A 20266-nucleotide genomic window follows, 5' to 3' on the forward strand; every position below is an offset into this window, starting at 1 on the left:
TGGCACTATGGTTGTGAGCCATCATGTGGTTGCTGGGAATTGAACTCAGGACCTCTAGAAGATCAGCCAGTACTCTTAACCTCTGAGCCATCTCTCCAGCCCCCACATGTGTCTTAACGGTGTACACAGGGCTTTGTATGTCCTAGAAGGTGACTGTCTGTCTGTCTGTCTGTCTGGCTGTATATCATGGCCTATGTCTCAGGTCACCAATTCCTTAGAAACTATGTTTTGGCATGTGTCTACAAGTCTTATATGCATTTCAATATATATGGTCATATGTTGGTGACTGTTGCTATAAACACATTGCCAGCATGTCCTAAGATGTGTCATGGCAGAGCTAAAGGACTTTGTCTCACTGCTCTTTGTCTAAGTGGAGTGTCGAGTGTTAACATGTCTCTTCATGTCACTGAATGTGGCTTGAGGCCCACATGTCTGTTGCTCTCATCCTGTTTTTGTGGCTCTTTGACTGGACGAGTGGCTGTACCTTATCTTGTCATGCACTGGCGCGTCTGAGCTGACGCACACTCACGTCACTGTGTCGGCCAGGTTGCCCAGGTGTTCACTAGCATATACTTCAGATGCATTGTCACATTGGAGCTGTGTTTTGTGTCAGTGCATGTCTACATAGATCAGTACATATGTTTCATGTATTGTCTATGTTTCTGGGCTATGTGACCATGATGGCCTTTCTTGGCAGGTTTGGCAACATTGTATTAGACATACTCACATTTTTCCCATTTAGGCCAGGTTTGCCATCCTCGCCTGTCTTTCCCTGTGGGAACAGAGTGTTGGTCAAACATCAGGGCTCAGGCGACAGCGGGAAGAGGCTAAAAGAACAGCATGAAGCCTGGGCTCACCGGCACTCCCGGAGGGCCAGGAGGACCAGCAGGGCCATGTTCTCCTCGAAGGCCTGGAAGCCCCTAGAAAAAATTCATTGCTAGGATTGAGAGGGTCTCTGAGACATTACTTGGGACATGGCACCCCCAAGGCCTACAAGGACCCCAGTGTGAAGATTCAGGGATCTTGTAGAAATCCTCAGAGGCCCAGATGCCATCCATAAGTTAAGGGGACTCTAGCTTGATCTCTAATGAAGAGTCCCAGAATCTTTAGGTCCTATTAAGATATATAAGGCAGAGGCCCAAGAGGAATGTAGTGACCTGATGCCCAGGGACTGAGATCTAACAAAGACCCAGTAGGACCAGCTGATCCTGTTCTCTCCAGTGTGAGACGTGGATGGAGATTCTGCTGGGCCTCCAAGCCACCCTCCATCCTGGCCTCTCCCCTAACTTACATCTCTCCCAGGGTCGCCAGCTTTGCCTGAAGCACCCTAAGAAGAGATTCAAAGTTAGGCACATGGATGAGGGAGGGTCCCTGCCCACTAGCAGGACAAGAGTCCTATGAACCTCATAATGGTGATGTACCCCACACAGGATGGCTGAGAGAAAAAACACAGCTGGTGCCAGAGCTCAAGACCACGACCAACCAAATGAAGTGAAGGGTATGGGAATAGGACAACCAGCACTCACGTGTGGCCCTGGGGAGCCAGGGGCACCTGGTTTCCCATCCACCCCATTCCGGCCATCCAGCCCTGGAGGTCCCCGATCACCCTAAAGAAAACAGAATGGAAGAAATCCAAAGACTGAGATGGGTCAGAGCCAGCTGTCCCTCCGGGAGCTGATTCCACCTTCTCACCTTGTCTCCTGCAGGGCCTCGAACACCTGGGTCTCCCTGGAGGGAACAAGGTCAGATAAAAGGTGATGGCAAGACGGTGATGCAGCTTAAGGGACAAAGCATGTACTCACCTGTGGCCCAGGGAGTCCCCGGAGCCCATCAGTGCCCTGAGGACAAAGGGAAGGAGAATCAAATCAAATCAGAGCAAGAATTCTAGGGTGACAGCCCCCACAAAGCTACCACACTTACCCTTTCTCCAGGGGCTCCAGGGGGGCCAGAGTCACCCTTGGGTCCTCGAGGACCTTCCTGTCCAGGCTCTCCCTGTGGCAGAGACAGGCTTGCTGAGGGGACAGCTCCTTGGTCACTAACTACACTTGAGCCAGGTCCTGTCACCAGATCATTCCCAGACTTGCAGCTTCACTTTACCCACAAACCCCAGTACCTTGTCTCTGGATCCAATTCCTGCATCCACCTATAGGGGAATGATCAATTAGAACATTTCAAGAGGAAATCTGAGGCTTGAAAAGGGCAACGGGGACAGGGAGGGGCCATGAAGATCAATAGAGGTGTCAAGGGACTATGAGGGAAGCAGATAGGGTGAGGAGGGTACAAGAGTTAATAGGGGCCGGGAAGGGAGATGGCAGAGGACAAGCCCTAGCTCAACACCTACCAGCCGTCCAGGGGGACCCGGGGGCCCCTGAAAAAATAAATTACAAGCATCAATAGAAGCCCTGAGGTTACCAGACATCAACGTTCAACTCTGCCTCTCCTAATTTCCTAAAGTACCCCAATGTCAACTCCTAGAGGGCAGCCAGACCTGGAAGTGGCTATCACTGCTTCCCGCCAATAACTTCCAGTCCCCTTGCATGGACAATAGCCACGTGGCAGCCCAAAGACTGGTACTACTCACCGGCTCCCCACGGTCACCCTTGGGTCCAGATGGTCCAGGGCTGCCCTGTAGAAGGCAGACAGCAATTGGGGAGGGGGGCTGGTATTTAGAAGTACTATGAGGACTCTTGGGAAGTTCTCATAAAAGAGACAAAGGAGGTGAGGATTGTGAAGGTTGGGGTGGGAATTGGGTGGTTGAGTCTGAGGTCAAGGGTAAGGGGCCAGAGGCTGCAACTCACATCCCGTCCATCTTCTCCAGGGTCTCCTTGGCCACCTTTCTCACCCACAGGCCCCCGGGCCCCAGGTGCACCCTGAGAAGAACAGCTAGTTTGAGACGGGCTCCCCATCACTTGCAGGCTACCCCGTGAGCCTACATCACCCGAAGTCCATGATAGAGTTTCCCATCATCCCAACCTCCCTGTGGATTTCCCTCTCACATCTCAACCCTCCCAGAGGCTCCTACCACCCTCGTGTCTAGGTTTCTTCCTTCCTCGTGCTCAATCCCTCATTTCTCTCTGTCAACACTCACCCGAAGGCCACGCTCGCCTGCTTTTCCAGGCAAACCTGGGTCACCCTGGTGATGGAGAGAAAAGTCACTCTGTTCTGGTGGGTTAGGATGTAAATGACTGACTCAAGAAGCATGGACAGAGATGGCCTGGCCACTGACTGGACAGGAGCCAGGGGATGGACAAAACGATCTGTTAGGGCCCCAGGGTCCTTGGGGGGTCATGGGTCAAGGGTAAAGGGTCAAAAGCCACAGTGGAGAGGAGCCTTACCGGGGTCCCCTCATCGCCTTTCTCTCCAACTTCACCCTGTGAGACGTGAGTCAGTCTTGGTGCCAAGACGCCAGTGATTCCTGCAAGCACCCCACTCCCTATTCCCCACGATTCCCCCGACTCTAGCCTCTCACATCTCTTCCTCGGGGGCCAACAGGTCCTGGGGGCCCAGGTCGCCCTGGCTCTCCCTTCTCTCCAGGAGGCCCTGAGTCACCCTGTCAGGGAGACAAGAAAAAGAGGTGATGAAGAGCCCAGCTGATAGGCAGCCTTTGAGAGGAGGGAACTCCAGAAATTCTGGGGTCGTCCAAGCTTGTAGACACTTACTGTGGGTCCTGCTCTGCCAGTGAGGCCAATGGGGCCCTGAGAGAGAGGAAGGGGAACGGACTTAGCCAGAGTTCGAGGTACCTTCCCTTCCACCCTCTGTCACAAGCTGCCAACCCCACATTTATTCACCCGGGCTCCAGGGTCTCCTTTGGGGCCAGGATCTCCAGGAAGAGCCAGCCCAGGTGGGCCCTGTAGACGGAATGGTCAGAGTTCAGGAATGCAGAACCTGTGGCTGTGCCCACCCCCAAACACTCTCCCCGCCACTCACTTGTTCCCCTTTGATTCCAGAAGCTCCTCTGGGCCCAGGGAGTCCAGCATCTCCCTAAAGGTGACAGAGTATCAGTGTTAGCACCAGGCTCCCTGCATTCCCACAACCCAGCAGTCATGCTGCAAGCCTTGTGATCTCTAGGTAGAGCCCGAGATAGACCCTGAGACCTTGACCTCACCCTTTAGCAACCTCCAGACATACCTTTTCTCCTTTGGCTCCAGCACCACCAGGACCCTGAAAACAAACAGGGCAGACATAGCTCAGCCTTGTCTAGGGGAAATGGGATCAGTCTCCATGAGGACAGAGATATATGGAGCTAGATGTCACAGAGCTCAGTCTCTGCTTGTAGGTCACAGGCTCACTAATAAGAACAAGGTAAGGGCTATACAAAATGGACTGACACCATGTTCATGACTGCAGAATGGTTTAGGGTCACAGGGACACAGCTCGAGGTCTGAAGGCAGATTCCTGCATGAGAAGAATCACAAAGATGACCCTATCCAGGGTGGAGGTGTTGTCACGGCTCTGAGTAGTAGTTCCTATGCCACTGTTCCAGGACCGTGGTCCTCAGGGCCCATCTGCCCCTCACTCACCACTGCAGGGTCTCCAGGGCGACCAGGCTCTCCCTACAAGAGAGGACAGAGACAGAGACCAGTCAAAAAGCCACCTAGGAACCCAAAGTCCTAGCATCCCATCTGCCACATCCCTGCTGCCAGGAAGTGTGACACCCAGCCCATAACCTACCTTTTCTCCTCTGCGGCCAGCAGGTCCTGGTGGCCCCTGAACAGAGAGAAACTGTGAATCCAAACAGGAAGAGAGGGACATAGGAAAGCCCCATTCCTGATTCCCCACCATAGTCACAGACTTACCTCCACTCCAGGGTGTCCAGCAACTCCGGGGAGCCCCTGGGGAAGAGGAACAGAGATGCTATTCCAAGTGGGTGGGGTGGGGGTCAGGAAGTGGTCACAGGGGACTGGAATGGGGATGGACAGGAGTCAAACTCAGCAAGAGGACAGAGGTCAGTGCAGTGAAAGCCATGGTCAGTTTATTCAAGTCATTCTAAGCTGGATCCCTGAGGCTGAGGGCCAGTGCTGCATCCTTAAAGATCAGATGTCAGGGGCTGATGGATAGAAGGACTCAAGAGCAAGAAATCAGAACTAGAAGGGAGCATAGAGTCTGCAAGTCAGCCAGCGCTCACTGAGGACAGAGGACTTACCTGGGGTCCCCCTGGACCAGGTGGTCCCCTCTCACCCTAACAAAACAAAAGAAGTCAGAGCTGAGGATGGCTCCAGTTCCGCCCAAGCCCCCCAGGTTGCACATACCTTTTCTCCAGGCTCACCCGGGGTTCCTGTCTGTCCCCGGTCACCCTAAAGAGAGGGAAGAGAGAGACTTTCAGAGAACATCAAATAAAATGTATTAATCTCCACTACTAAAACCTTGGTCTTTGCGCTCCCCAGGCCCACATCCCCTCACCCTCCAGCCTCTGTAACACTGGTAGAGTCCCAGACACATCTGGTCACATCTGGTCACATCCCCAGCCACACTTACTTTGGGCCCAGTAATTCCAGGAGCTCCCTGTAGGCCCTGGAAAGGATTTGGGGGAGTTCAGAGATTTGGGTTAGAGCTTAAAGATAAAATGGGAGTTAATTGTTGAAGGCAGAAACTGGAGCTAACTCACCGGTTCACCTGGAGCCCCAGGTTGTCCTGGAAGGCCTGGGGCCCCATCCTCACAGTCACCCTGAAGGAGAAATAAATGACAGGAAGGCCCAGGGGAGGCCCTGCCTATGGGCCACCAAGAGGTCAAGTTCCTACCTTCTCTCCCTTATCTCCAGCACGGCCCGCTGGGCCTTGGGGTCCAGGGCTTCCAGGAAGACCCTGGAAGGAAGTAAACAAACACATAAGCCTCAAACTAGGAGATCTAGCAGCTAACCACTGCCCCAGTAGAACCCCAAAGTATCCTCACCGGAAGTCCAGGTTCACCTTGTCCAGTGCCACCAATACCTGGTCCTGGGGGACCCTGGGGAAGGACAGTGAGTCAGGGGATGGCCATGAGACTCAGACTCCAAGCCATCCCCATGATACCTGGCCCCTCACTTACCCGTTCCCCGCGGTCCCCTTTGTCACCCTGGAAGACAGATCAGATCTCATGACTGTGAACTATACCCTTTTTCCCCAAGACACAAGGAAAGTTACTGGGTCAAATTCAATTATAAAAATAATGGGGGGTGGGTGTTGGTGGGGCATGCCTTTAATCCTAGCACTTGGGGAGGGGGCAGGAGGATCTCTACATTTGAGGCCAGCCTGGTCCATACAGTGAGTTCCAGGCCAACCAAGACTACATAGAGATCCTGTCTCAAAACCTGCCCCTCCCCAAGAGAATAATGGGGAACTAAGGAGTGGGAGTTAAAGGCCAGAAATGTAAGGGTTGTATGGGCTCCAGTGGGGTCAAGTCTCTGAATCACATGGCATTCATAAGATCATGCTGTCACCTTCACTGATGTTCCAGGAAGCCCTGGGGGACCACGGGGTCCTGGATCCCCCAAAGGGCCACGAGGTCCAGGGGGGCCCTGATAGAGGAGACAATACATAAGGTGCTTTGACCTCACCAGCCCCTCCCATCTGGTCTTGTCCTGCTCTTGCAGTCACATGTCCTAGGACTTACCGAAGGTCCAGGGTCCCCTTTCTTTCCAGGAAGTCCTGGCCCTTCACCTCCAGTGACTTGCCCAGGCTCCCCCTGTGTGGGGTAGGGAGCAGTTCTCAGGGTAGGGGAGGTGGAAGAAGCCCCTAGTTCTTCCTTAGCATGCTTCAGGCCTTGGACAGGGCCTGCCTTGGGGCACTCCTGCTCCTCCATGGAATACCCCGGCCCCCTTCCCCTTTCCCTTTGACCTACCGGCTCCCCCTTTTGGCCCCGAGGCCCTCGCTCTCCCTGAGGACAAAGCAAAGCAGAGGGTATAAATTCAGATGTACCTCAGGGTGGTCTTCATGTACCCCAACCTCATTCACACTATAGAGAAAACACTAGAAGGCACTAGAAAAGCAGAGAGCACGTACCGGTTCCCCACGAGGGCCGGGCCACCCCGGGGAGCCCTGTAAATGGAGGTCAAAGACAGACCAGTCAAAACCATAGCGTCCATTCAAGGAATCGTCCCCCTGTGACCAGCAAAGGCAAGACTGGCTCACCTTAATTCCAGGAGACCCAGGGACACCAGTGAGGCCAGGGCTGCCTGGAGGTCCTTCTGGGCCAGGAAAGCCCTAGAAAGGCAAAGAGGTCAGAGCAGGGAAAGACCCCCTGCCTGTGTCCTGCTTTACATAAGAGCCCTGTTTTAAAACCATGGCTCCAACCCCGAGGCTCCCACGTTTTACCAGAGGTGAGTGGTGGGGTGGGGAAATGGTACCACGGTACTGAATGGAGCCTAATCCCTGGCAGTAAAGAGGCAGAGGCCCAGCCTGACCTGGGGCTCTCAAAGCCCCTTACTTTTTCCACTACAGAACATCCGCCTAAACTGGTGTGCTTTATACTCTTTACTCAGGCTTCTAAGAGTAGTCTGTGCATATTTATTTATTTATTTGAGACAGGGTCTTGCTGTAGAGTCTAGTTTAGCAGAAGTTGTGGCTCCTCTTGCCTCTGCTTCTTGGGTGCTATGATGACAAGTGTGCATGGTCAGCTCATCCTGTGGCCCTAACTCTACCGCTTCCTCTTTCTCTATACCCTCTGAGAACACTAGCAGGGACACCCTGGGGACAGCCGATGACCTCCACACTCACCCTCTCGCCTTTTGCCTGGGTACTTCCAGGGGGACCTTGTGGGCCAGGAGCACCGGTCCTGCCCTGAGTGAGGAGAGCAGGTCAGGAGGCTGAAAGCCAGTCAGGGTAGGGGTGGGTGTGGAGAGGTACTCACCGGGAGACCGGGGGGACCGGGAGGTCCAGCCTGTCCTTGCAGTCCCTAAAAGGGGTGGTCAGTGAGTCCTATGCTGTCAACCAACTCCACCCTACTGACTGTTTACCTCCACAGGTTCGCTTACCGGCACTCCAGGCTCCCCCTTCTGACCCTAGGAAAAGACATGTCAGGAGAGGGTGACAATGGCCAGCCTTAGATGTGACCTCTGGCTATTTGTCCAGCCCTGGCCACTCACCTTTGGACAATGCACGGCACAAGGCTCCGGCTGTGGCTGTGGATAAGGAGGCTCTTTGAGACAGGAAGCTCCCCCACAAGAACCCCTAGGTGCCCTGTCCACTATCAGTCTCCAGAGGTCTCGTCCAAACCTGTGGGCTCACAGCTGCCCGGCACAGGGCTACTGCCAGATCACTGACTGCTCTGTCCAAGCTTGGGCCATTATCCACGGCAAAGAAGTTCTGGATGGGGTCCATGCCTGGTGCCAAGCGACGCAGCTGCTCTGGGTCAGCTCCCACCAAGCCCAACATCATCACCTTGAGCCCTAAGAAGAGACCCAGCAATCTACATGACATGGCCTCATTGGAGCCGGAGCCACCCATATTGCCAAGGCCCCACTCCATCAGCCAGATAGCTCACCAGAAGCCTGGACCTCACGGATGGGGCTGAATATGTCCCCTCTCAGCGGCTCATCCACTAACAGGACCATCACCCCTGGCACTCGCTGACGGCGACCAGGAGCATTGGGTGCCAAGAGGTGTCTGTGAGCTGTGATCACAGCTGTGCCTGGAAGAAGGGCGTGTCAGAACCCCGAGACACCGAGCTCCTGATGGGGAAGCCCCAGGAGTCCACGCCATTTGCAGCCCTTACCTAGGTCGTTTCCACTTGGGTCTACATAGGGGATGTCCCGTATCTTTTGCAAGATGATACCAAGATCATGGGAACTATTCAGTGGGAACAATGGGGAGGGCCGGTGACTGTAGGACAGCAGGCCAACCTGGGTGGGAACAGAGGTAGACCATGGAGGGAATGAAGGGGTAGGACTGGGGCACTCGGGGTCTGCAGAAAAAGACATGGGGTATGATCAATCTAGAACTGCTAATTAGGTGGTCCCAACAGGTGAGGTGATCTGGAGCCTGGGGAAAGCTGGGGAGAGCCTGAATCCCCAGAGGGATGGGGAGTTTTTGGCTGGTGAGGAACCTGAAGAGGGGAGGGACAGGGACAGGTGGAGCCTGGCTGCCTTTAGAGCCGAACCTGAGCAGCCTGTGGACCAAGAGGCCCGAGAGCAGACAGCAGCCTCTCCAGGACCCTCCTTACAGCCTCTGCACTGTGAGCACTGTCTCGAGTGGCGCGCAACAGGAACACCACGTCCACCTGGCCTTGGGGACACACTGCACAAAAGAACTGAGTCACTAGCATCATTAGCCATGCCATGGCCCCTCAGGCTCCTCCCACTGTACCTTCATACCTGGCTTTTGTGTGACAGAAAACTCAGGACCCCGGACACCCCTCTGGATAGGTGCCAGAGAGAAGACATAGGAAACACCAGGGTCTAGGCCTGTCACCCTGTGGGTGCTTGAGATCCCTGGCAGTGTCTGTGGAGCCCCCGGCACTTCTGCAGAGACAAGCTTGGTTGAACAGGAGCTTTCTCTGTGGAGTCCCGATTACCGCCCCCCTCCCGAACTCTGGCCTTCCCCTCACCCTGGCCAGTTCCTCTGAGTGGCCGCCAGGACAAGATGTAGCTGGATGCCTCAGGCACTGGGGTCCAGGCCAAAGTCACTGAGTCAACAGAGGTGTCCACCACACGCAGGTCAGTACTCAGGACATGAGAGGGCTCTGAAAAAGGAATCAAAGACCAGAGGATCAGAGGCTGGTGCAGGGGGGGGAGGGGGGGCTCCTGGAGCTGCTTCACTCTCGTGGGAGATCATGCTGGAATCTCCCCCAGGGCCTTCGCGGGGGAGTGGGGGCACTACAGGGGTCACTTAGAGTCTAGAGAGAAGAATTGGGGTACATCATCAGTGAGGTGTGCGCACCGTAGCTCAGTGAGAGCTCTGGGAAGGCTCACCCGTGTGTGCAGACACCTTCCTAGGGGGCCCTTCTCCCGTCTGACCCAGGACACTCAGCCATATGTGGTACAGTGTTGCTGGCTCCAGTCCATCCAGGTTGTAGCTGGTAGACTCAGGTCTCAAGGTCAGGGACTGTTCCTGGCCACCTGAGGCAAGTATGAGAGTAAGGACCGGGAATACGCAGGAGGATGATGACGAACAGTGATAGATGCACCTCACTGACTCCCACTAACCACACTGAGCTTTGTGAATCATGTGCATCCTCCTGATGGACCTTCCCCTCTCCTCTTTGTCCCGTCCTCTTCATTGACCCCACCAGATGCATCCCCTCAAGACTGACTAATCCCACCCACCTTGTTGAGTAAGTCCCTGGCTGCTTTTGAATACACAGGCCTGACCCCCAGCTCCTTTCACCAACACTGGTGCCCATTAGTCCTCTCCCTTTATTGGTCCCAACCTATGGGTCCTACTAGGGCATCGCTCACCCTCAGGTTGCCAATGCAGACGGAAGCCCAGTGCTCCGGGTACCCGCTCCCAGCGCAGCCTCAAGGAGTGCTGTCCACGCTGCACTACTTGAAGGCTCTCCAGAGGTGTTGGAGCCTCAGGCGCTTAAGGAAAAGCACTACAGTCAGGGAGGCTTTGCCCCATAGGCTGCACCAACCCCAAGAACTACATCTTTCCCCTCCCAAGACTTTACCCATACAGGTTCACTATAAATCCTTGATCCCTTCTCCAATCCCCAGTACAAGTCCAGCCTCACAAGTCCCACCCCTTGGACGCAAGCCCCAATCTTCCTACGTGTGGTGATGACAATGGAAACCGGTGCACCCTCTCGGTCCCCAACAAGTGCTGTCACCCTCACTGAGTAGCTGACTCCGCCTTCGAGACCGCGTATCTCTGCAGAGTCTTTGTTCCCTGGGAGTATCTGGTGTCTCAAAGGGCCACCTGGCCAGGCCAGTGAAGAGTAAGAGTTAGAGGAGATAACCAGAGAGGGCGGTTGTAGCCAGGAAGGACAAGGACAGGGTCATGGAGGCATACCTTCACTCCGTCCCCATGCCAGTCTATAGGCTGTGGCCCCAGGGACTCCTACCCAAGTGACCCGTAGAACATCACTGGACGCATTGAGGATTTGCAGTTTTGACACACTGCCCACAGGCTCAGGAGCTGGGGACAAAGGTAAGGTAAAGGTCAGGGGCCACCCGGTATCTAGTAGGGACAGGAGTAGGCAGGCATGGGTAACACAGGCTAGGTGAGGTTAGTGCAGCTGCTTCAGTGGAGGGAACTTTACGAGTGAGGAGGTCAGTGTTTCAGAGTGGGAAGTGTGGCATGGCCAAAGACACCACCATGGTGGACACTCAGTCACCACGGGTGGTTCAGCATGGACCGGAGACTCACTGAGCAGCAGTGGAATGGGCAGTTAGAACAATCAGAAATACATAGCAGAGTGGGTCAGCCAATGAGGTGTGAAAACAGCTGGCCAGGGTCCACTTACCTGTCCTCACAACCACAGAGACAGGGGCTCCATCCACACCAGCTACATGGGTTCTCACATGCACTGTGTACTCTGTGTCTGGCTCCAGCCCATCAATTTCAGCCACCGTAGCTTCCCCAGAAACCAACTGAGATTTCTCCGGACCTGGGATCAGGAATAGAGGCAACACCAGGACTTGTCAGACTACCAATGTTCGCCTTGAACTCCAATAAGAATCTCCATCCTCTGTCCTATTCAGAATTGCCTCTCATAGCCCTCCTTAAACCCCTGCCTCCTACCATGGCCTGAGTGCCAGGAGACCCTGTATCCCGTGGCACCAGGAACCCCGGTCCAGGCAATGCTGATAGATGAGCTGCCAGCCTGAGTCAAATGGACTCTCCTCACTGGGCCCAGTGGGTCTGGAGAGGGAGACAATGGGCAATCTGGTAAAGGAGGCAAGAGGTCTGGTGGGAGAAGAGTGGGAACTATCTGGTAAGGGAAAGCTGTGAGTGTTTAAAGAGGCAGGGACCTCACAAAGGAGGAAGCAATCGCAGGCAGCAGCCGTCTGAGAGACAGTGAGGGCGTCAGACAAAGCACAAAGTAAAAGTCTAAGAGGAGAGTTGGGTCTACCAAAGGAGGACAAGGAAGGAGGAGGAAAAGAAGGAGGAGGGGAAGAGGAGGAGGGAGAGGAGGAGGAGGGAGAGGAGGAGGAGGGAGAGGAGGGAGAGGAGGAGGAGGGAGAGGAGGAGGAGGGAGAGGAGGAGGGAGAGGAGGAGGAGGGAGAGGAGGAGGGAGAGGAGGAGGAGGGAGAGGAGGAGGGAGAGGAGGAGGAGGGAGAGGAGGAGGAGGGAGAGGAGGAGGGAGAGGAGGAGGAGGGAGAGGAGGAGGGAGAGGAGGAGGAGGGAGAGGAGGAGGAGGGAGGAGGAGGGAGAGGAGGAGGGAGAGGAGGAGGAGGGAGAGGAGGAGGGAGAGGAGGAGGGAGAGGAGGAGGGAGAGGAGGAGGAGGGAGAGGAGGAGGGGGAGGAGGAGGGGGAGAGGAGGAGGAGGGAGAGAAGGAGGGGAAGAGGAGGAGGTGATGGGTTGTGGGGCATGAATAGCAGACATGAGAACAAAGGCATGTGAGTTGTGGGGTGAGATACACTTGAACACGAAGGGAAGGCTCCAGTGTGGGAATGGCGATGGACGGCACTCGGGGTGGGAATGACAGGAATATAACGGCAGGACAAAAGGGGCTACAGAAGTCTGAAGAGCATGGAAGGGACAGGCTCAGGCTCTGACCAGTTCGAGCCACGATGACCACAGGGGGACCCTCCTCTCTCCCTCGAAGTGCTGACACAGTCACATGATAAGAGGCTCCAGGCTGTAGCCCCAGGATGTCCGTGGTAGTAGAGTCTGGGGACAGTATCTGGCTGGACTCGGGACCTAGGATCACAGAGAAATGACGACCTGGTTCTGGCTCTCCTCTTAGTCCTCCATACCCTGATCCCTCCCCTCAGCAATCCACACACTCTACACTGACCACCGCCTGTCCTCCAGCTAATCCGAAACCCAGTGGCTCCAGGCACAGGTCCCCAGGCCACTCTAACTCTTGTTGCATCTGATGCCACAACCCGCAGTCCTGGAACAGTAAGTTGGGTTTCTGGATCTGGGGATTAAAAACAGGGGTCAAGGGTCAAGACGGGGACAGAAGCAAGCCAGTCACCACCTCCTATAAGTCTTCCAAGGTGCTCACCTCTGCGGATGGTTAAGGTGCTGGCACTGCCCTCTCGAGGACCCACTCGAGCAGACACCTGCACTGTGTAGCTAATCCCAGCTTGAACGTCGTCTAAGTTAAAGGATGTCTGACTCCCAGGAAGCAACAAGGTCCGCTCAACCCCTGAGAGAAGGCAGGTGGCCAGGCAGGGGTCAGTACCACACAGGGATACAGAACAGCAGTCAGTGATGGGTAAGGATGCAAGACAAGGAGTCTCACAGGAGATGGAAAACTGGATGAGGGGCAGTGAGAGATGAAAACATAAGGGAAAAAGGAAAAAACATAAAGGGACCAGTCGTGGCGGCAGCGTAGGATAACTGGCATCCCCAGTGAATGGGGACACAGGATGATAGGGTTAGTGAACAGAAACGTGGGGTATAGTAGGATGCGAGTCGGTGACAAGAGGCAAGTTGACAAGCCCCTGATAAACTCTGACACGGGATGACAGAGGTGAGTGCTGGATGGGGTCACAACAGGACAGGAGAGGTTAGTATTAAAGGACCCAGTGGGGAGGCAGAGGGAATGTGAGGGATGTGGGGGACGTGGAAGTCTGAAGAGGCACTCTAGGCACACAATCAAGTGACGGCAGAGTCTGTGCAGTTTGAGCCACAATGACCACAGGGGGGCTCTCTTCTCCCACTTGAGAGGGACCACAGAAGGGAAGGTCATAGAACTTGTGGTAGGGAAGAGTGAGCCATGGAGGGCCAGACAGCCTGGGGTAAAGGAGAGGAAAGTCAGACCCTGGGGCAGTTCGGGGTTGACAGTTCTCAGGAGGCGGATGGGCAAAGCGATAGAGGGGGCTGTAGGCACCCACTGGAAGGAGTGTGAGGTGCTGCGGGCCGGGACTGTGGTATGAGGGACTTTTCTGGCTGCTTCTGCCTTACCCTGGGTGCTGCGCACAGTGACGCGGTACTCAGTGGCACCGGGGACTGGGTTCCAAGATACTCGCACCCGCTGCCCAGGCAGCTCTATGGCTTGCAGATTCATCACCTCACTCACTGGCTGCTCTGGCCCTGTGAGAGAGGCGAATGTAAGGCCGAATGGAGTCCTGCTAGACCTTCCCAGTCACGTCATCGACCTCCAGGGCCCTTACCAGTAGGAACGATGGTTGCAGGAGTGGCCACCTCCCGGCCCTCCAACAGAGTGTAGAGCGTGAGGCGATACTCAGTGCCTGGCTGCAACCCATCCAGCTGGTGGCGGGTCACATCAGAGGGCAGTACCACTTTCTGTGGTGGTTCCAAGCCTGCAGGATGGCGGGGTCAGGTTAGCTGAAGCCAAGCCCCAATCCCTGCCTGCCCAGCTCTCCGCTTGCACTGACCACTCTCACGACGCCACTCCAACCGGTAGCCGCGGGCCTCAGGCACTAAGTTCCAGGAGAGGAGGATGGATGTGGGGCTCAAGATGACAGGGTGCAGGGTCTGCTCAACCGAGGAGTCTGCCCAGGGCACATGGGTATCAATGGCCTCTGCACCCTGCCCCAGCTGCCCACCCCAGCATGAAGGAAGGGCCCAGATGTCTCACCAGTGCGGGCAGTCAGAGAAGAGGCAGGCCCCGCACTGCGGCCAAACAGGGCACTCACGGTCACCTCATAGTCTGTGCCAGGCTCCAAGTGGTATAAAAATACCGACCCCTGTCCAGGGCTCAGGTCCTGCTGCTGTGGCGCCCCACCTGTATCGGGACCACAGAGGGTTCAGTGGGCCTTTCAGATGCAGGGCCGTATAATTTTGTCAGTCCACGCCTCTCTCGCTTACCACTGAGGTCCCGCCATGCCACACGGTAGCCAGTGGCACCTGGCACTCTCCTCCAGGCCACCAGGAGGCTGTGGGATGTGATGTTCTGGATGCTCAGCTCCAGCCCTTCCTCAGCAGCTGAGGGGAGAACCCCCCCCCCCCCGCCAGGGGTTAATAGAGCCCAAAGTAGGGAGGGGTTTAGGGGCCTGGGTAGTTAGGAGAATGGGGCCAGAGGCTGACGGGATTGCTCACTGGTCCGAGCTGTTCCACTCACGGCTTCCCCAATGCTGTTGGCGTAGAGGGCGACCACAGTCACTTGGTATTCCGTTTGTGGCCGGAGACCCTGTAGCCTCGTGCTGGTCTCACCAGCTGGGACGTTCACCTGCCCAGGGCCAGAAGTCATCTCATAGTGTCTGGCCAAGTCCCTAACAGCCACCAATCACCGCGGACAAACCTTACCTCCTTTCGCTCACTTGGCAGTGGCTGTCCTAACCCTGTCAGAGGGATGTACTGAACCTTGTAGCCGGTCACAGGGCCACTAGCTGCTGTCCACTGTATTCGCAAGGATTGACTACTTGGCTCAGACAACACAAGGTCCCGGGGCCCAGAGGGAGTGTCCTCAGCTGTGAATAGGGTTGGGGCAGCATCAGGTCATCAGGACAAAAGGTCAGGGGTGAGGAGAACATGAGGCAGCACTCCCAGGCTTGGGGTAGGATTGGAGCCCTGGGCCAGGGTACCCAGAATAGGCAGAAACTTACAAGGCAGGGTCACAGGCACACCACCAGCAGTTGTGCACACCCTCCTGGATATGAGGGGCAACAGTGTCCTCAAGATGCTGAAGTCATTCACGAAGAAGAAGAAATCACTGGTCGGCTGGGAGGCAACCCGCTTCAGCTCCTCGGGGTCAGCATTCTTAATTCCTGAAGAGATGCCCAAACAGGGCTCAGCTACTTACGCAAACTCTGAATGGTCCCCACTCCAACTGACGTCTCGCCTGCCTCAGCTTGGTTCTCACCCACAGCAAACAACTTGACTCCCTGTCCCTTCAGTTTTTGGGCAGCTGTGTCTACTAAGTCTTGGGACTTCCCATCTGTGATCAGGATGCAGACCTAGATAGATGCCAAGACCAGTCAGCGATGCTTTGGGCATGTATCTTGGGGTCATATTTGGAGGCATAGTAATTTTAGGGGACACCTTGGGAATGCCAGGTCGTGTTAGATGGGGCATGAAGACACGGTCAGAAACATGGTGGAGAGCGGCCCCTGTGCGCGTGTTGCCACCCTTATAGCTGAGTTCACGGATGGCACGGATGGTGTCACCTCCAGAGCCAAGTGCATCCAGACCAAATTCTGTCCTGGGGGGGAAGAAACAGGGTAGCAAAAGGGAAGGGCCATGATCTCGTCCAACCCTGGCCTCTGGGATGACACCTCTTGAGAGTGTGCCCTTGCTTTGAAGATCCCAGCCCTCTACCGTGGAAGCTCCCATATTAACAGACATCTCAGGTGTCACTCAGTATAGCAGAACTGTTGAGCCTCAACAGACCTTGAACCCTTGAGGTTCCCTGCCTAGAGAGGACAGGGTATCTTTCTGGTGGGCAGAGCTGAAGGGAATCAGAGAGCCCGAATAAGGAGACTCTAACCTAGATTCCCCATCTCTATCCAGAGAAAACGGCCATCCTGTCTGCCCCCCTCACCCTTACCTCTGCAGGACACTTGCTTAGAAGCGTCTTAGGACAGGAACACTCTTCTAAGGTAACCCTACCTCTCTCCAGAGTTCTTGGCTAGGGCCTTTCCTGGGCTCCCCACAGCCTGTTTCTAGACTCTCTCCTATCTGAGGAAGGGATCTTGGAACCTATGGTCCTGGCCCCAAGCCGGCTACTCACTGTGGGTCATCACTGTACTGCACTGTGGCAAACCGTACGCCCTGCACACTGGCTGCCCCTGAGAAAGGTAGCACCAGCCCCTCCAGGAATCCTCGCACTTCGCGGAAGTTGCTGCGACCAATGGATGAAGAGCCATCGAGTAAGAACACAATGTCAGCGGCGTAAAGGCGTGTGCAGGTCACTGAAGCAGGGAGGAGAAATCATGACCTTTCCTGGGAATCCAGCCACCCTCCTCTAGGCACTGAGGTCCCCTGGGGCTCGGGACTGGGAGGACAAGAGGCCTTATTTGCGTATGCAAATGAGGCCCAGGTAGGCGTGTGCCTGCTAGCCTCGGAAGCAGCAGCATTGGGGCTCAGAGTAGAGCTTCTCAGCGGGACTGAAGCACAGTGAAGAAGTATAAATTGCAAGCAAGGGTGTAGTTCTGGGGCTGAAGTCAGCTTCGGAGGGATTGTTGCTGGGTGGCAAAGGACATGGGATTCAGCATGCATCTAGGAAGCTAGGATTTGGGTGCCAACGGGATAGGAGGCAAATTGGGGAGCCCAGAGTGGAATTCAGGGAGTCTGGGAAGAGTTAGAGGCACCCAGGAAGAGTTTGGAGGAATTCTCGGTGGGAAAGTGTCAGGGATAAAGTTTGAGTGGATCACAGCTGTTGGGGTACAGAGTCCGGGAAGGTGCCCACCTCTATCTCTGGGCTGGGCCCACACTCCAGGCGCCCCCACCAGGACCTCGGCAGTGCAGAGCGCAGCGACCAGGAGCCGCAGCCTCATCCTGGGTGATAGAAACCGTCAGGCAGGAACCCCACCTCTGTCCCTTGTCTCCTGAGCCTTTAGCGGGTGGAAACCCAGGGCCCCCCACACCAAGTCCTAATCTTGCCTGCCCGTCAGCTTGCTCCCGCCGCAGCCGCAGCCAGTCCCAGTCCCGTCGGCCCAGAGGAGAAAAGTCCCTATCCCAGGAGGCGGAGCAGCAGGCGGGGACCAGGCGGCCCGCCCTCACTCCCCTCCCCAGAGGTCGCTTCCCCCACCCCACTTCTCCCGGACTTAAGATACGATGACACACTCAACTGCAAGGCCCTCTCTCATGGCTTCTGGGAATCATCCAGGTTTTTTGACAGATGCTGTGAGAGCAACTCAACCTCACGTAGGGTTATAGATTTTGACTGGTTTTCATCCAGAGTGACCAATGAAGTCATCGCTGCTCTCTGCAATGTGGACAGGTTCCTGAAGACCATAGGGGTAGCAGCCTGATGTTTGGGCATATTGCAGCTGGAGCTGACTCACCCCCAACCCGCGGGGGGTGCCCAGACAAAGCCTTAGGCTATAGGTCCCGACAAGCGCACATCATGTGAATCAGCCTGTTTCTGTCTGGTGGACCTCCTGTGCCCCACCCTAACCTCTACGACAGGCAGAGCAGCCCCCAGCAAATGGGAGACTCTGGGACTATCTTAGGGACCCCAAATCACGTTGGCTGGATCTAAGCAAGACATGCCTGCTTTGGAAGAGAGAACCTGTGTCATGCTTATTTACATTTGTCCATCCCAATGCCCTTCACTCCCTAGTATGTCTTGAACCAGTCCTAGACAGATGCCATCCAGCTGTGTTTGCAGAGAAAGAAGGCTGTCCATATGTGGAGGGATGGACCACCCACGCTTACAGCTCAGCTCTCAGGAATCCACCTAATGCCCGTGTTCCCACCGGCAAAGCCTATGCGTGATTCAGGCCAGGTCCCCCATCTACTTGCCTTCATTTTGGCTTGCAGGAATCCCCTCCTTCAATCTGCTCTTGTAGACTTCTACTTAATTCCCTGACTAGGTCTAGGGCCACCCTATGACTGTGCCCTTTCCTCGTTGCCTCAAGATGTCTAACTTTCCCTTTCCTAACTAATTTAACCCCTCTCAGTCCTTTCTTGTGAACAGTAGATGCGAATCCCAGGCCAAGCCCACTCTCCTGGTGAGGTCTTTGGTTATACACAAATTTTACTGAGTAGGTGACATAAAGAAGACAGGAGGCATGCCTAAGACAGCTAGCCCCCATCTGGCCCTGTTTCTCCGTTTACTCAGTCCTGTATAGTCCAGCACAGCTCAGTAAGGACATCTTCATTCACCACTGCTGCTGGGCGGCTTCCATTACGCCTGGCCCTGCAACCTTGGTCCCTTCAGATCTTCAGGCTAAACTGGGAGATGGGGCAAGATGGAAATTCTGTTATGTTTCTCCTGAGCCTGGCCAGCGCTGAGAGTTTTCTAGCATGGGCAAACCTCAGGATACAGAGGACCATCCACAACTATTTTCCTGCTGTCAGGAAAGCTGGAGCTCCCGCTATCACTAAGACTCCCACTCCCAGAACTATCCTGGGACACAGTGCTGTCTTTACAGGCCCCAGAAAAGTTTTCCAACATCAGAGTCTCCCAGGGCCTCCCAGCCCTAAAAGGCTCCAAATGATGGTACTAGAGAACCAGGCACTTTCTCAGAGGCAACCCCTGCCCTAAGACCACTGCCTACTCTGACAGCGGGATAAAGATGTACAGTATGGACATACATGTGGATGAGGGCCTGACCTTTAGGGAAAGTAGGAAGTCCAACTTAGCATCAAGGCAAACCTCACTAGAGCTGAAGTGCCCCTCAGCAACAGGCTCAGTGTGGGGTCAAAGGAGGCTGGGGATGCCTAGGTTATAGCAAGGACAGGGGTGTGGCCATCTAAGGCCCTTGGCTAGAGCACCTAGGCAGGCTTGTAGCTTTAGGTACAGTACTGGAGGCCTGCACCTACCTGCAGCTCTCCCTTCAGGACGGTGGAACTCCAGTGTGAACTTTTCCCTCTCACGCTGGGCATTTTCTTCATAGGTTTGTTATGTTTCGCCAGACGGCACCAGGGCCCACATCTCTCTGTACCCTCAATACCTCAACACTCCTCACCAGAGCTGACCACTCTTCCCTCTCATCTCCCAGTACTACTCGAATATTGTCCCGTTCGTGCTCCCAACTCACTCTACCTCTCCCTATGGCCCCGATCATAACCAGACTCACCTGGATCGTCACAGAAATGTAGCCCAAATCCCCATGCTAATTCACAGCTGTTACCAAGTTATTCTCTTCACAATCATCTGCAGGGCACCTGCCTGACATGTTTCCAGAGGGATGATGAAATAAATGCCCTGGCTCAGAATGCAATGAGTCCAGAAACCCCAGCAGCTCCAACTCTCTCTACACATCTACAGATGTGTCCAGCACATCTGTAGCCTTTGGGGTCAGACATTAGCTTAAGAAAAGTCAAATCTCATTCCACGAGCACAACAGACACGGCACTCATTCCCAGAGCTGGTTGCTCTCACTATCTCCACACAAAGCCAGAGTTGGGCCCATCTAAGTTGTGTGCTACCCAGCTTCCTTCCAGATGGTCACACAGTAGGATGGCCTGCCCCCTAACTAACAACTGAGGGAAAAGCACTGGGCACCCTAAGAGTCAAGGCTTTTCTGGCTACATTCAGAAGAGGGTGTTGGAGAGACTTTGGAATTGCCCCTCAAGAAACTGCCTCAGAGCCCTGCTCACATTCAC

At 55.1% G+C, this 20266-nt stretch overlaps 1 protein-coding gene across 1 annotated transcript in view; it reads right to left on the reverse strand.

Moving 5' to 3' along the window:
* The window catches only part of Col7a1 (collagen type VII alpha 1 chain), a 31712-nt gene extending 14216 nt beyond the window's left edge, over nt 1-17496 (reverse strand). The window contains exons 1-64 of the mRNA XM_051203914.1: nt 17400-17496; nt 16722-16902; nt 16034-16193; nt 15855-15948; nt 15598-15759; nt 15299-15462; nt 15092-15221; nt 14861-14977; nt 14631-14777; nt 14428-14544; nt 14203-14352; nt 13994-14122; nt 13089-13232; nt 12876-13001; nt 12635-12778; nt 11656-11775; nt 11378-11521; nt 10924-11049; nt 10684-10830; nt 10371-10493; nt 9885-10031; nt 9521-9655; nt 9288-9434; nt 9074-9210; nt 8690-8816; nt 8459-8605; nt 8191-8363; nt 8061-8096; nt 7950-7976; nt 7826-7870; nt 7693-7755; nt 7108-7179; nt 6979-7014; nt 6818-6853; nt 6590-6661; nt 6417-6494; nt 6026-6052; nt 5891-5944; nt 5740-5802; nt 5606-5665; nt 5476-5511; nt 5250-5294; nt 5144-5179; nt 4797-4832; nt 4672-4722; nt 4521-4553; nt 4129-4161; nt 3928-3981; nt 3789-3848; nt 3660-3695; nt 3470-3550; nt 3336-3371; nt 3089-3133; nt 2799-2870; nt 2582-2626; nt 2342-2368; nt 2114-2143; nt 1921-1992; nt 1803-1838; nt 1693-1728; nt 1527-1607; nt 1292-1327; nt 858-920; nt 728-772 (exon numbers count right to left, since the gene is read on the reverse strand). Coding sequence (XP_051059871.1) covers nt 728-772; nt 858-920; nt 1292-1327; nt 1527-1607; nt 1693-1728; nt 1803-1838; nt 1921-1992; nt 2114-2143; nt 2342-2368; nt 2582-2626; nt 2799-2870; nt 3089-3133; nt 3336-3371; nt 3470-3550; nt 3660-3695; nt 3789-3848; nt 3928-3981; nt 4129-4161; nt 4521-4553; nt 4672-4722; nt 4797-4832; nt 5144-5179; nt 5250-5294; nt 5476-5511; nt 5606-5665; nt 5740-5802; nt 5891-5944; nt 6026-6052; nt 6417-6494; nt 6590-6661; nt 6818-6853; nt 6979-7014; nt 7108-7179; nt 7693-7755; nt 7826-7870; nt 7950-7976; nt 8061-8096; nt 8191-8363; nt 8459-8605; nt 8690-8816; nt 9074-9210; nt 9288-9434; nt 9521-9655; nt 9885-10031; nt 10371-10493; nt 10684-10830; nt 10924-11049; nt 11378-11521; nt 11656-11775; nt 12635-12778; nt 12876-13001; nt 13089-13232; nt 13994-14122; nt 14203-14352; nt 14428-14544; nt 14631-14777; nt 14861-14977; nt 15092-15221; nt 15299-15462; nt 15598-15759; nt 15855-15948; nt 16034-16193; nt 16722-16902; nt 17400-17487 — 5520 coding nt within the window. The 5' untranslated portion in view covers nt 17488-17496. The remainder of the gene's footprint in view (nt 1-727; nt 773-857; nt 921-1291; nt 1328-1526; nt 1608-1692; nt 1729-1802; nt 1839-1920; nt 1993-2113; nt 2144-2341; nt 2369-2581; nt 2627-2798; nt 2871-3088; nt 3134-3335; nt 3372-3469; nt 3551-3659; nt 3696-3788; nt 3849-3927; nt 3982-4128; nt 4162-4520; nt 4554-4671; nt 4723-4796; nt 4833-5143; nt 5180-5249; nt 5295-5475; nt 5512-5605; nt 5666-5739; nt 5803-5890; nt 5945-6025; nt 6053-6416; nt 6495-6589; nt 6662-6817; nt 6854-6978; nt 7015-7107; nt 7180-7692; nt 7756-7825; nt 7871-7949; nt 7977-8060; nt 8097-8190; nt 8364-8458; nt 8606-8689; nt 8817-9073; nt 9211-9287; nt 9435-9520; nt 9656-9884; nt 10032-10370; nt 10494-10683; nt 10831-10923; nt 11050-11377; nt 11522-11655; nt 11776-12634; nt 12779-12875; nt 13002-13088; nt 13233-13993; nt 14123-14202; nt 14353-14427; nt 14545-14630; nt 14778-14860; nt 14978-15091; nt 15222-15298; nt 15463-15597; nt 15760-15854; nt 15949-16033; nt 16194-16721; nt 16903-17399) is intronic.
* Between the last annotated feature and the right edge of the window lie 2770 nt (nt 17497-20266).

This window comes from Phodopus roborovskii, unplaced genomic scaffold (assembly GCF_943737965.1).
Source record: "Phodopus roborovskii unplaced genomic scaffold, PHOROB, whole genome shotgun sequence".
NCBI lineage: Eukaryota > Metazoa > Chordata > Mammalia > Rodentia > Cricetidae > Phodopus > Phodopus roborovskii.